General features: G+C 35.1%; 1 protein-coding gene across 1 annotated transcript in view; it reads right to left on the reverse strand.

Annotated features, from left to right (window-relative positions):
* Positions 1-2,613: 2,613 nt before the first annotated feature.
* Positions 2,614-14,504, reverse strand: part of SLC6A15 (solute carrier family 6 member 15) — a 57,166-nt gene continuing 45,275 nt past the window's right edge. Inside the window, exons 10-12 of the mRNA XM_003811644.7 lie at positions 14,103-14,262; positions 10,511-10,673; positions 2,614-9,086 (exon numbers count right to left, since the gene is read on the reverse strand). Of these exons, the coding sequence (XP_003811692.1) occupies positions 8,712-9,086; positions 10,511-10,673; positions 14,103-14,262 (698 nt within the window). The 3' untranslated portion in view covers positions 2,614-8,711. The remainder of the gene's footprint in view (positions 9,087-10,510; positions 10,674-14,102; positions 14,263-14,504) is intronic.

A 14,504-nucleotide genomic window follows, 5' to 3' on the forward strand; every position in this document is an offset into this window, starting at 1 on the left:
TTAGAGGAAATGCTTTTAGATTTTCCCCATGCAGTATGATACTAGCTATGGAGCTGTCTTATATGGGTTTTATCATGTTGAGGTATGTTCCTTCTATATCCAGTTTTTGAGGGATTTTATCATGAAGCAACGTTGAATTTTACCAAATGCTTTTTCAGCATCAATTGAAATATCATATGGTTTTTATCCTTCATTCTGTTGATACAATATATCACATTGATTGACTTGCAAATGTTGAGCCATCCTTGCATCCCAGGAATAAATCCCACGTGGACATAACGAATGATCTTTTAAATGTATTGTTGAGTCCTGTTTGCTAATATTTTGTTGGGGATTTTTGCATGAGTATTAATCAGAGATATTGGTCTGGCATTTTATTTTTTTGATATGTCTTTGTCTGGTTTTGGTATCAGAGTAATACTCGTCTCATAGAATTAGTTTTTAAGTATCCCCTCTCCTATTCTTTGAAATAGTTTGAGTAGGATTGGTATTATTTCTTTTTTAAATGTTTGGTAGAATTTAGCAGAGAAGCCATTGGGGCCCAGGTTTCTCCTTGCTGGGTGAGTTTCATTGCAGCTTCAATATCATCATTTGTTATTGGTCTGTTTGGGTTATGTATTTTCTCATGGTTCAGTCTTGGTGGATTGTATTGTCTGGGAATTTATCTGCTTCTACTAGATTTTCAAATTTATTGGCATATAATTACTCATAGTAGCCACTAACAATCCTTTCAATTTCTGCAGTATCAATTGTAATGGTTAAGTTTTTCAACTCTGATTTTATTTATTTGGGTCTTCTCCCTTTTTTCTTTGTTAGTCTGGCTAAAGGTTTGTCAATTTTGTTCAACTTTTCAAAAAGCCAACTTTTTGTTTTGTTGCTATTTTACATTTTTGTCATTTCAAATGCATTTACTTCTGCTCTTATCTTTATTATTATGTTTTTCTACCACTTATTTTAGTTTTGGCTTGCTCTTCCTTTTCTAATTACTTAAGATGCATCATTAGATTGTTTATTTGAAGTTATTCTCCTTTTTTGATGTAGGCACTTATAGCTATACATGTTCCTCTTAGCACTGTTTTCACTGTATCCCATGAGTTTTGGTATGTTGTGTTTCAATTATCATTTGTTTCCAGAAATCTTAAATTTTCTTCTGAATTTCTTCATCGACTCACTGGTCATTCAGGACCATATAATTTAATTTCAATGTGTTTGTATAGTTTCCAAAATTTCTTTTGTTATTGATCTCTAGTATTATTCCCTTGTAGCCAGATACGATGCTTGATATTATTTCATTTTCTTGAATGTTTTAAGACTTGTTTTGTGACCTAATGTATGATCTATCTTTTAGAATGATTCATGTGCTGAAGAGAAGAATGTGTATTCTGAAGCTGATGTATGAAATTTTCTGTAAATATCTATAAGGTTTATATTTGGTCTGTAGTGCAGATTAATTCTGATTTTTTTTTGTTGATTTTCTGTCTGGGAGATCTGTTCAATGCTAAAAATGGGGTCTTGAAGTCTCTGGCTATTATTTTATTGGAGTTTCTATCTCTCTTTAGATCCAATAATATTTGCTTTATATATCTTGGTTCTTCAATGTTGGTCGCATATGTATTTATAATTGTTATATTTTCTGACTGAATTTACCCCTTTATCATTAAATAATGACCTTCTTTGTATTTTCTTATAGTTTTTGTATTGAAATCTATTTTGTCTGACAAAAGTATAGCTACTCTTGCTCTTTTTTTTGTTTGTTTCCAATGATTTGGAATATCTTTTTCCACCTTTTATTTTCAGTCTACATGTATTTTTATAAGTGAAGTGTGTTTCTTGTAGGTGACAGAGTATTTGTTCTTGTTTTTTCATCCATTCAACCACTCTATGTCTTTTGATTGGAATATTTAGTTCATTTATAATCAATGTTATCATTGGCAAGCAAGGACTTCCTCTTGCCATTTTGCTAAATTTTTTCCAGTTGTTTCATTGTCTTCTCTTTTTTCTTTTCTTCCTGTCTTCCTCTTAGTGAATATTGTTTTCTCTGGTGGTATGATTTAATTTTTTTGCTTTTTGTATATCCATTGTATGTTTTTCAATTTGAGGTTACCATGAAGCTTGCAAATATTATCTTATAATACATTATTTTAAAATGATGACAACTTAACACTAATTGTATAAATGAACAAATATCCCAGAAGAAACCTTATAAAAACTCTATACTGTAACTTAATCCCCTACTTTAAAAACTGTTTTTATTTCTCTTCATATCTTATTGTACTATGTCTGAAAAGCTGTTGTACTCATTTTTAATATTTCATCATTTAGTCTTTCTACTTAAGATGAGTATTTTACACACCCCAATTACAATGTTATAATATTCTATGCTTTTCTATGAGCTTACTATTACCCATGAGTTTTGTATCTTCTTGCTTATTAACACTATTTTCTTCCAAATTGAAGAACTCCCTGTAGCAGTTTTTGTAGAAGAGGTCTGGTATAAATGAAATCTCTCAGCTTTTGTTTGCTTGGGAAAGCCTTTATTTTTCCTTCAGGCTTGAAGAATATATTTGCCAGATATACCATACTAGGGTAAAGGTTTTTTTTTTTTTTTTCTAATTTTATTTTTGGCTCCAGCACTTTAAATATGGTTTGTCACTCTATGTTGGCCTGTAATCTTTCCATTGAAAAGCCTGCTGCCAGACATACTGGCATTCCATTATATGTTATTTATTTCCTTTCTCCTGCTGCTTTTAGGAACCTTTCTTTATCCTTGATCTTTGGGAGTTTGATTATTACATGCATCAAAATAGTTTTCTTTGGCTTAAATCTGCTTGGTGTCCTATAACCTTGTTGCATTTGAAAACTGATATTTCTAGGTTTAGGAAGTTCTCTATTATTATCCCTTTGAATGAATTTCTATCCCTGTCTCTTTCTCTATCTCCTCTTTAAGGGCAATAACTCTTATATTTGCCCTTTTAGGCTATTTTCTATATCTTACTGACATGCTTGATTCTTCTTATTTTCTTATGTCTCCTCTGACTGTATATCAAATAGCCTGTCTTCAAGTTCACTAATTCTTTCTTCTGCTTGATCAGTTCTGCTATTAAGAGATTGATGCATTTTCTGTATGTCAATTGCACTTTTCACCTCCAGAATTTCTGCTTCTTTTTAATTATTTCAATCTCTTTGTTAAATTTATCTGATAGAATTCAGAACTTTTTCTTTGTGTTATCTTCAATTTCTTTGAGTTTCCTCAAAACAACAATTTAAAATTATCTGTACGAATGATCACATATCTCTTTTTCTCCAGGACTGGTCCCTGGTGCCTTTTAGTTCATTTAGCGAGCTCATGTGTTTCTGAATCATCTTGATGCTTGTGGATGGTCAATGCTTCCGGGCATTGATGAGTCGGGTATTTATTGTACTCTTTGCAGTCTGGGCTTGTTTGTGCCTGTCCTTCTTGAGAACGCTTTCCAGATATTCAAAAGGACTTGTGCCTGAAGCCCAATAATGCTGTCTTTTGTTTGTTTGTGTGTTTGTTTGTTTTGTTTGTTTTTTTCAGATTCGTAGAGATATTCCCTTGGTGACTTGAATAAGATCTGGGAGCATTTTCTGGATTACCAGGGAGAGACACTTGTTCTCTTCCCTTAATTTCCCTCAAATAAATGGAGTCTCTCTTTGTACTGAGCCACCTGGAACTGGGAATGTGGCATTGCAAGTACCCCTGTGGTCACCACCACTGGAACTATGCTGGGCTTGACCTGAAGCCAGCACAACACTATGTCTCACCCGTTGCCTTCTGTAACCACCACCTGGCTACCAACTGTGTTCACTCAAGGCCCTACAGCTCCATAATAGGTAGGTAGCCAAGCCAACCAGGTTTATGTCTTTCCTTTCAGGTGTTGGGTTCTCCCAGGTCCCAGACAGGTCCAGAGATGCTGTCTGGGAGGCAGGGATTGGAGTCAAAAATCTTAAAAATTTACCCGGTGTTCTACTCTTCTGCAGCAAAGCTGGCACTCAAACCACAAGACAAAATTCTCTCCACTTTTCCCTCCTCTTTCCTCAGTCAGAGGAGCCTCTCTCTGTGGCCACTACCACCAGCCCATAAGGTGCTCTGCCAGACCACCACTGATGTTCACTTAAAGACCAAGGACTCTTCAGTCAGCTTGTGGTGGATGCTGCCAGGACTGAGACTCACCCTTCAGAAAAGTGGGCTCCCGTCTGGCCAAGAGCTGGTCCAGAAATGCTGTCCAAGAGCCTAGTCCTTGGCTCAGAGACCCCAAGACCCTGCTTGTTGCCCTAGCCCATTGTGGCGAAGCTGGTACCTAAGGTGCAAGACAAAGTCATCTTTATTTTCTCCCTGATTTCCTTAAACAGAAGGAGTGTTTTACTATTGTCACTAGAGCTGGGAGTGTGCTGGGTCACATATGAAGCCAGTACATCTCAGAGCCCAAGGCCCATGGCATACTACCTGGGTATCACTACTGGTTATTCAAGGCACAAGGGCTCTTTAGTCAGCATGTGGTAAGTCCTGCCAGAACTGGGTCTTTTCCTTCAGGGCAGAAGGCTCCCTTTTGGCCCAGGATGTGTCTAGAAATGTCACCCAGGAGCTAGGGTCTGGAATGGGGACCTTGTCACAGCTCTACTCTGTGCCCTATCCTACTGTGGCTGAGCTGGTATCCAAGATGCAAGATACAGTCCTTCTTACTGTTTGATCTCTCCTCAAGAAAAAGGAAGGAGTCATTTTTGTTACTGCAAGTCACACTGCCTGGGGTTGGGGGAGTGGTGGCACAAGCACTACTCCCTTAACCACCCAGGCTGGTGTTTCCCTAGGTCATGTGCCACCCTAGTCCACCCTAGTCCCAGCCCAGCAGTAGGAATTGCCTAAGAATTGCAGTCCTTGTGTCCTAGACTGCCTTTCAAGTTTACCTAGAACCCCAGAGCACTTTGGCCCATGTTGGTGATGCTTGCTGGGACACCCAAGTTTTGACTGCTGGGATGGGCGATTTCTTTCCAGATATGTTTGGTCTAAATGCTCTCTCTGTGCACAGGTGCTGACTCAGCCTAGCACAGCTTTTCTCTCCTCTGTGGCAGGGCAGCACTGAGTTATATGTAAAAGTCCCTTAGTCACTGTGCTTTCCCTTCCCCAAGTGCACAGGCTGCACAGCAGGCCCTCTGTTAGGAAATGGGAAAGGGGTGGCTTCAGCAATTCAAGAATGTCCCCTACCCTCTTCAATGCCTCTTTCAGCAATATGAAGTTAAAACCAGTATTGTGAATGTTCACCTGATTTTTTTGTTCTTGTGATTGTGCTTTTCTGTGTATATGCAGTTGTTAAAATTTGGTGTTCCTGCAAGGAAGATAAAAGGTGTAGGCTTCTATTCCACCATCTTGCTCCACCCCCTCATCCTTTTATTCCACTTTATTATCCCTCCCGTCACAGTCCCTAGTCTCCTTTCTGTTTGAAGACAGACAAATCTTGGCTACATCACTTGGAGGTGCAACTTTAGGCCAGGGTTTATAGAAGTAGTGGAAAGTAATACAAATTTGAAAGCCTCAAATTTTACAGTATAGAGAAGGCTATTTCAAACCACCATTTGTTGATTAACTCTTACATTGCCTGGGGAAAGGCAGGTAGCAGGTCTCACTGGCAAAGAAGAGAAAATGGAAAAAAAAATCAATAGCATTTATACTCTAATTATAATGATGTCTTGTATAAAGTACTTAGAATAAGTTAGAATTTTAGTTAATAGAACCTGAGTGAATAAATCAATAAATAAGTGTACAGCTGAAGAACTGACTGCATGAAGGAAGCAAAAAGAAGAGAACTTTGTTCATTTTTCTTTAACTTCTTTGGCCAGATTTCCTTATCTGCCAAGTGAAACCATAATAAGGGTTTTAAATTCTATTTCAATTCAAAAATAAGATTCCTGCATTGTTCATATTACTCAGTGAATAGAAGGATGGAGAAATAATTCCTAGTGCAAGGCAGGTACCCAAACTGTAGATTATATCAAAAGGAAATGAAATCAGCACTTCATAGAAAGATCTGTGCTCCCACGTGCATTGCAGCATTATTCATAATAGCCAAGATATGGAAACAATTTAAGTGTCGATCAATGGAAGAATGAATAAAGAAATTGTGACATATATACACAATGGAATATTATACCATTTGTGAAAGCATGGATAAACTTGGAGGACATTATGCTAAGTGAAGTAAGCCAGACAGAGAAAGAAATATAGCATGACCTCACTTATATGTAGAAATGTAAAAAAAAAAAAAAAATCAAGTGTATGGAAACAGAGAGTAGAACAGTTGATTATCAGGAGCGGGAAGAAGGTGAAAATGGGGAGAAGTAGGTCAAAAGATTCAAAGTTACATAGAATGAATAACTCTAGAGGTCTCATGTAAAACATGAAAATAATAGTTAATAATATTGCATTGAATATTGAAAAAATTGCTAAAAGAATACATTTTAGGTGCACTTGCCACCAGAAAATGTAACTATGGGAGATGATGGACAAGTTAATCACTGCAACTATGTTTATGTATATCAAAACAGCATATTGTACACCTTAGATATATACTTTATTTGCTTTCACTATATTTATATACATCAAAACAGCATGTTGTACACCTTAGATGTATACTTTTTTTTTTAAGAGCCCCCATGGCAAGAGAGTGAGAGAAGAAGAATGGTGCTATTTGGCAATACATTATTGTGTTACGGTTAAAGTCTGGCAGGTTAAGTATTAAAGATTAGGGTACCATATAAAAATATTGCCTCAACACAAAAATAAACAAAATTTTTATTACTTCAGCCTCTGAAATAAGGAAGCACATTTGTGAATATTCATACATAAAATGCTGTTCAAAATAAATTATTCACAGAAATAGGTAAGATATAGAAGAGAGAATATAGAATGCTGTCATTTATGTAACATATTGTATTTCCAGAAGGATACAGAAGAAACTGGCAATGATGATTGCCTTTAAAGATGGAGAATGGATGGCCAGGAGAAATGTTGGATGAGAACTTACTTCACACTGAATTGTCATAATTTTTTAGTTTTGTATAATGTGCATATACTGCCTATTTATAAAATATTAAACATTTTAAAGGGATACAAACACAATATTCATGAATATATTTTAAAAGACTAAAAATTTATGCACCAGTGGATTTAATACTTTAAATGCTGTGATACCGTTTATTAACATCTATCTATAGCAGAGCGAGAATACTGGCTGAAATAAATCAATTGATATGGCATGTGTATTACCTCACCTATTTTGCTGCTATATCCATCATTGTTTTAAAAATGTAACTGATCTGGTGGTAGGATAAATGAAAGATTTTTAACTAGAGGGCATTCAGTGAGGTTCCTCTGCTCTATCCAATTTCATATGTACGACAGTTTTATTTAAAAATCATAGTCTTTTTTACTTTGCAGACAATATTGAATCAGCAAGCAGTCAATTGTACACATGGTTTCTTGGGAGGCTGTAAGTACTTTTTCAAGAATCATAAGACTACATAAGAACACCATTGAACCATAATACTCTATTTTTCCTTAGACTCTGAAGCGGTGGTAACTCTATTCAATTAATGTAATTAATCCCACTTGGAATGCGATGTTTAGTTATTATGAAATGCCTAAGTGCTGACTGAAATGAAAGACAATCCAGTTCAGGTGATAACAAAGAAAATCAATGTGAAAAACAAACATCATTTTTAAACTTTGTTTATTTGTAGATTAAAATGTAATGCATTAAAATTTTAACAATCACTTAAAAATGATTTATATTTGCATAAAGCAGAAGCAAAACAGAAATATATTAATTAAAATGCCATCTTGCTTCAAGTTTTCAAATTAGTACTTTAAGTACTTAAATGCATTGCAAGTATATTGTATAAATATACTATGAATAATCTTGAAACCACAATAAATATCAAGTAGGTTTTTAGGCACACGGCATAAGAAAAATGCAGAATCTGCATAATTCTTGAGAGTGCTGAGTAACTCACTCTTAGTTCATTTTCACACATATATTTTACACAAAATATACAGCCATCACTCACATGATTCTCAGTCACCTCTGAATCTCATCTTTCATCCCAGCGTTAGTGCCTTCTCATGCTTTGATTGCTATTGCTCTATACAGCTATTACATAAGAAAATATTTTGCAGTTTTCTTCAACTAATTGCCTAAGAAGGTATCAATGCTACCAAAATCAATACAGCCTATCTACATAATATATTCATGGAAATGTGCTGAGAGGCACCCACTTACAGAACTGCTCATTGTGACACTGGAAGTTACCCTGAAGGCAAACTTATAAATTTTAAGGTATACCATTTTTAATTGTCAACACTACTAAACCCAGAAATTATTAGAAACTGAGGTAATACCATTTTTTTTAAGAGATAGAAATATTTGAAAATACACCAAAGGTACTTAAAAAAAAATCCTGGCAAACATGTACCTCAGCCCTCCTAAGATTTGTCTGCAATCCTTTCTGCACAAATGTAAACCAAAGAATCCAAAAGAATGCTCAAGTTGAACTGACATATACTGTTAGGATTAAAGATCACAGCCACAGAACACCTGAGATTGCCCTCTGATAAGTGAAGCCTAATGCTTCTCTTACTAGGGCCAATGTTCATTGGTAAAAATGAACCAAATAAAACCCACTGACTTTTTCCCCAGCTACAAATCAGATTCTGGCATATCTGGCATAATATCTGCCATCAAGTACCCTATTCCATACCGTCCATTGGGAGCAGTATCCAGAGTTGGGGATCCACTCTGTTTTCGATAAATATTTTTACCAAAATTTGGAGATGGCATCTCGCTCGGTATTTTTCCGTGAATGAGGCTTGTATCATCGCCCTCTAAGTTCACAGGCTCTTTCAGGACCCTTCCTCTCTTATAGGTCACAGATGCTAAATTACCAGAACTATCATCTATAAGGTTGAAGCGACGAACAATGAAAACTACAGGGACTGGGAGTATTGCAAAGACAACCAGAGAGACACAAACAACCAGTCCCCACGTTGGATAGCTCAGAAATTCTTCAGATGCCTGTTAAAGAAGAAAATAATAATTATTAGTAATCTATCTTTCTTTGCACATACATAAAATATTGTACTTGCTTCAAGTTTGTAAGCAAAGAATCTGGGCTGGCTTTGTGACTTGCTTTGACCAATAGAAAGCAGTAGAAGTGACACTCAGCAACTTCCAAGACTAGGCCTCAAAGGCCTTCCAATTTCTGCTTCTTTCTTAGAATATTGCCCTGAATATGATGCTTGGAAACGTTATAAGTGAAAGACCACCTAAAGAGAGAGCCCAGCTCTCCTCCAAGCTGAATGCAACTGCTTGAGTTAGCCCAGGCAAGAAAAGAAGAAGAACTGCTCAGCTCAGCCACAGAACTGTAAGAAATAATAAATCAATGTCGCTCTTAGCCATTAAATTTCAGGGTAGTTTGTTACTAAGCAATAGATACCTCTTAAATGTGTCATATATCTTTCTAAAATCTGGAAACCAAACTTTTGAAGCACATCTGGCCCCAAGGGTTTTGGTGAGAGAACGGATTTGTTTATGCCTCAGTCTAGAATTATTAACCATAGGATAGTTAAAGGTCAGAGGTATCTCTGAAAATAAGCACTTTGATTTTATAACAGCTGACATATACCTAATGATTACATTATTATTCAGCTTGAGAATAGAAATTGAAATAGTTATTGCTAATATAAAAATTAGAACTTTACTTCAAAATTTACTTATTTTAAATTGTGTACTTTGCTAATATATATTTTTCATCATTATATAGAATCTGGGATACAATTTTTATTTATTTGTTTGTTTATTGATTGATTGATTGATAGTGACTTGCTTTGTCACACAGGCTGGAGTGCAGTGGTAATCATAACTCACTTTAACCTTCAACTCCTAGGCTCAAGCTATCCTTCAGCCTCAGCCTGACTAGTAGCTAGGACTATAGGCGTGTGCTACCATGCCCAGCTAATTTTTTCATCTTTTGTAGAGACAGGGATTCTCTATGTTGCACAGGCTGCTCTCAAGCTGCTGGCTTCAAGTGATGCTTTTGCCTTGGCCTCCAAAAGTGTTGGGATTATAGGTATGAGTCACTGCACCTGGCCTGGGATACAACTTCATAAATTCATATATTAAAATATTTCTGGAGTTTTGATTAATATGTTTTCTAGAGTCAAAGGCCCAATAATTATTTGTTCATCAGTGTTAAGATGGATATATCTGCTTTAATAAGGACAAGGTCAGTGTTTCACATGTGTTGAAAACATTCACAATGTATTTAAAAAATCACATATGCTCGGGGCAGAGCACAAACGTAAATCTCATATCCTTGCATAAAAGCTATGCCATTCATTAAACAGCAAAAAATACTGTGATGGAGACAAAAGAAAAAGCCCTCTAAAAAAGCTTTTTATGTATCTTTTAAAAATGTAATTCCCTTATTTTGTATTTACCTTATCTTCAATCCATGCGTTATAGCCAGGAGGACTTAATCCCATATTCACAACACTAGCTATTAGCAATGATAATAGCATTAGAGGAGAAATATATTTCCACATATAGTAGTAATATCTGCTGGGAGCAAAGCCCAGCATATCTTTTAGGTCTTCCATAAACCTGAATAAAAAGAAAGTATTTAATTATTCCTTAATTTAATATTGCTAAACCTTAAAAAATGTGCATTATATTAATGGTCTGACAAACATTTACCATTGATACCCTATGACATTTTATACTGTATCAAAGTTCCTCTTGGAAGATGACTATAAAGTAAAATGAAGCCAGGTAAGTACTATAATTTTTATTTAGGGAAAGCTCTCTTAAGCCAATTATTGATTTCTCCTTCTACTGATAACTTTCTATTCTATAAACAAAATATTTTCAGTATATTAAAAATTTCTTGTCTCTTTTTTAGTAATACAAGTAATAATTACAAAAAGGAATTATTTAGAAATTATTTCTTTTAGTAATTACTGCTTAAATATTATTAAGAAATATTAAGTAATTATCTATTAAGGAATTATTACTATGCTATTAATACTATTCTATCAAGGAATTATTACTTTTAGTAATAATTACTTATTAGTAAATAATTTTACTAATTACTACTTTTCCTAATAATTTTACTATTACTTTAGTAATAATTAGTAAAAGTAATAATTCCTTAATATCACAGCAATAAAAGCATAATAATTCCTTAATATCATCAAATATACCTAATCAATGTTATATTTTCTGAACTCTTCTTTTTACATTCCAAATTTCTAAAAAGGTCTACATATAATAACTAATTGTTATGAATTGTTATGTCTCTTGAGTCCATTCTTTCTTTTTTTTTTTTTTTTTTTTTTTTTGAGACAGAGTCTCACCTGTTGCCCAGGCTGGAGTACAGTGGCACAATCTCGACTCACTGCAACCTCATCTTCCCAGGTTAAAGCAATTTTCCTGCCTCAGCCTCCCGAGTAGCTGGGATTACAGGCGACCACCATCACGCCCGGCTGATTTTTGTATTTTTAGTAGAGATGGCGTTTCACCATGTTGGTCAGACTGGTCTCGATCTCCTGACCTCAAGAGATCTGCCCACCTTGACCTCCCAAAGTGTTGGGATTACAGGCGTGAGCCACCACACCTGGCCCAGTCTTAATCTCTATGTTTCTCCTCCCTTTTTCATTTCTTCCAAGTTGCTCCAGAATCTTAAAGGACATCTTCAATGTAAGAATTCTATACCTGCCCTTTAGAAAAAATATGAACTTTGAAGACCAAGAGACCTCATTTCAGATCACAGTTCTGTGTTCTTTTGATGTATATCTTAATCTCTCTAAGCTTCATTTTTGGTGTTTTCCAAAAAGATAATATAATACCCACCTTTGAGGGTTATTACTAGAACCATAAACAATGGATGCTTAGCATACTACCTCACATATGGTACAAAATCGACAGATGCATCTATTAGTAGTAGTATTTTTTCTTCTGTTGTTATAAATAGTGTTATTCAGGAACACTAGCATTAAAAAGAGAGATTCTTTAGTAAGTCTATCATGAATAACGAACTGTCTAAATGGAAATCTAAATTACAAATGTATTTTTTTACAGATCAGTCCAAAAACAATATCAAATTCCATCATGGTACAGGTTATGAGTTTTGAGTAGCCTAGTAAAGCTTAGAGAAACCTGGCCTTGAAATGAAGGTCAAGGTTACAGTACTGGCTCTACAGCTAACATATTGTATCCTCCTGTAAAAGAAGGGGCAGTTTCCCATCTGTAAGATATGGATCATGTTAGTTAACAAGGAGTATTTTTTGATTACACACTTTATTTTTTAAGAGCAATTTTAGGTTCACAGCAAAATTGAGCTGAAAGAAGAGAGATTTCCCATATAGCTCCTACCAATATATGTGCATAACCTCCTCCATTATCAGCATCCCCCACGAGAGTGGAATATTGGTTACAATTGATAAACCTACATAAGTTAACACATCATTATTACCTAGAGCCCACAGTTTACACTGGAATTCACTGTTTGTGTAGTACATTCTCTGGGTTTGGACAAATGTATAATGACGTGTGTCCACCATTACAGTGTCATACAGAGTAGTTTCACTGCCCTAAACATTCTGTGCTCAGCCTATACATCCCTGGATCTGGCCCAACCCCTGTTAACTGCTGATGTTTTTACTGTTTCCATAGTTTTACCTTTTCCATATTATAATATAGGGGAATCTTACAATATGTAACCTTTTCATATGTGACTTTTTTCACTAAGTAATGTGCATTAAAATTTCCTCTGTGTCTTTTCATGGATTGAATATTTCATTGTCTGGATGTATGACAATTTATCCATTTACCTACTAAAGGATATCTTGTTTGCCTCCAAGTTTGGGCAATTATGAATATAGTTGCTATAAACACCCACGTGCAGAATTTTAAGTGGGCATAAGTTTTCAACTCCTTTGGGTAAATACCAAGTAGCATGATTGCTGGATTATACACTAAGAGCTATTACTACTATTATTATGCAGTACATGATTATTAAATGTAAGTTCTCCTAAGCTTCCTGACCTGGAGCTTTTGGCAACCACAAAAAACATTCTCTAAGCTTTGTTATAAAGCTCATTCAATACCCACAATATTCTTTATGCTGCTTAAAAGGACTCTGGCCTTCACTTAAGGTGCATGCATTACTACTTTACATAGGGCTGTAATGAACTTGGTGATCTTACTACCTCTCAGCCCATATATGTGATTAGAGACAGTGACTATAAAAAGTATTGGACAAATCCTCCAAAGGTCTTTTTCCCTTGAGAGAACTCTGGTGCTTCACATCATTTCAAATACATACACTTTTCACATCAGTGTACCTGAATGGTGTGAAAAGTATGTGTATTTGATATGAATTTATGAATAAATAGTGAATTTATTTATTATTTATGCATATAGTGAATTTAAGTAATGACTCTATATAAAAATAATGTTTCTGTGCAGCAAATGACATATACATCTCAGACCTGGGAAAATATCATTTCCCAATATTGTCCTGCTATATAAGGCATTATGACACATGCACTCCTCTTATAAATCAATTTAGCAATATAATTAGGAGATAAGCTTTAGAGTTAAACAGAAATGGACATGAGACCCAGGTCTGCTGCTGTCCAGGTGGGTGACAGGCAAGTCACAGGGTGTCTCTCTAAGCTTGATTTTCCTTATCTGTGAAATGTAGATAACAATAAACAACTCAAAAGAAACTAAGGTTCTTGGAACTCTGCCAATACTTACTAAATCCTGAAAGTTAGCTATTTGATAACCAGGACCAAATCAAAGACCTAAAATTCTACATACTATTACATCCTATATAATTCTATTTGCCCAACAGGGAAATGTACTTTACCAAAACTGTTGAATCAGTGAGAGCCTGCAAAAGGTTTGATTTTTTAAAGAATTGTTCCCTCTATTCATTTATTTCCTCTTCTAAATGAAATGAACATTGATAATTGATGTTTTCAAACTAGAGATTAAAAGTGAATACATAAAAGCAAATATACTTACTTATCTATGCCATAAACAAAGCATACAGCAATATTCTCCAAAATGACTACAATTAGCAGAGGCAGTGTAGCAGAATAATCATCAAACATTGTAACAAAGTAATTTCCAGAGCGTTGCACAAATATCAGGCCAATACAAAATGCCAGAAGACAACAGATAACTAGACAAAAGAAATAAATGAAAAAATGAGACTCTATTCAGAGACAAGTCCTTTAAACTTTATTATAAATTATTATATTCAAACTTTTAAAACTTTTATAACATGTCCATCATATAAACAGGCAATACCTTTCCTGATACATGGCATATAACCTATTAGGAATTAGGTTACCTGGGTGTAGCCTCAACATTCATACAAATTTATTCTAAGACAGTAATTCATCTCCCTGAGCCCGTGGAAAC

This window comes from Pan paniscus, chromosome 10 (assembly GCF_029289425.2).
Source record: "Pan paniscus chromosome 10, NHGRI_mPanPan1-v2.0_pri, whole genome shotgun sequence".
NCBI classification, from domain to species: Eukaryota; Metazoa; Chordata; class Mammalia; order Primates; family Hominidae; genus Pan; species Pan paniscus.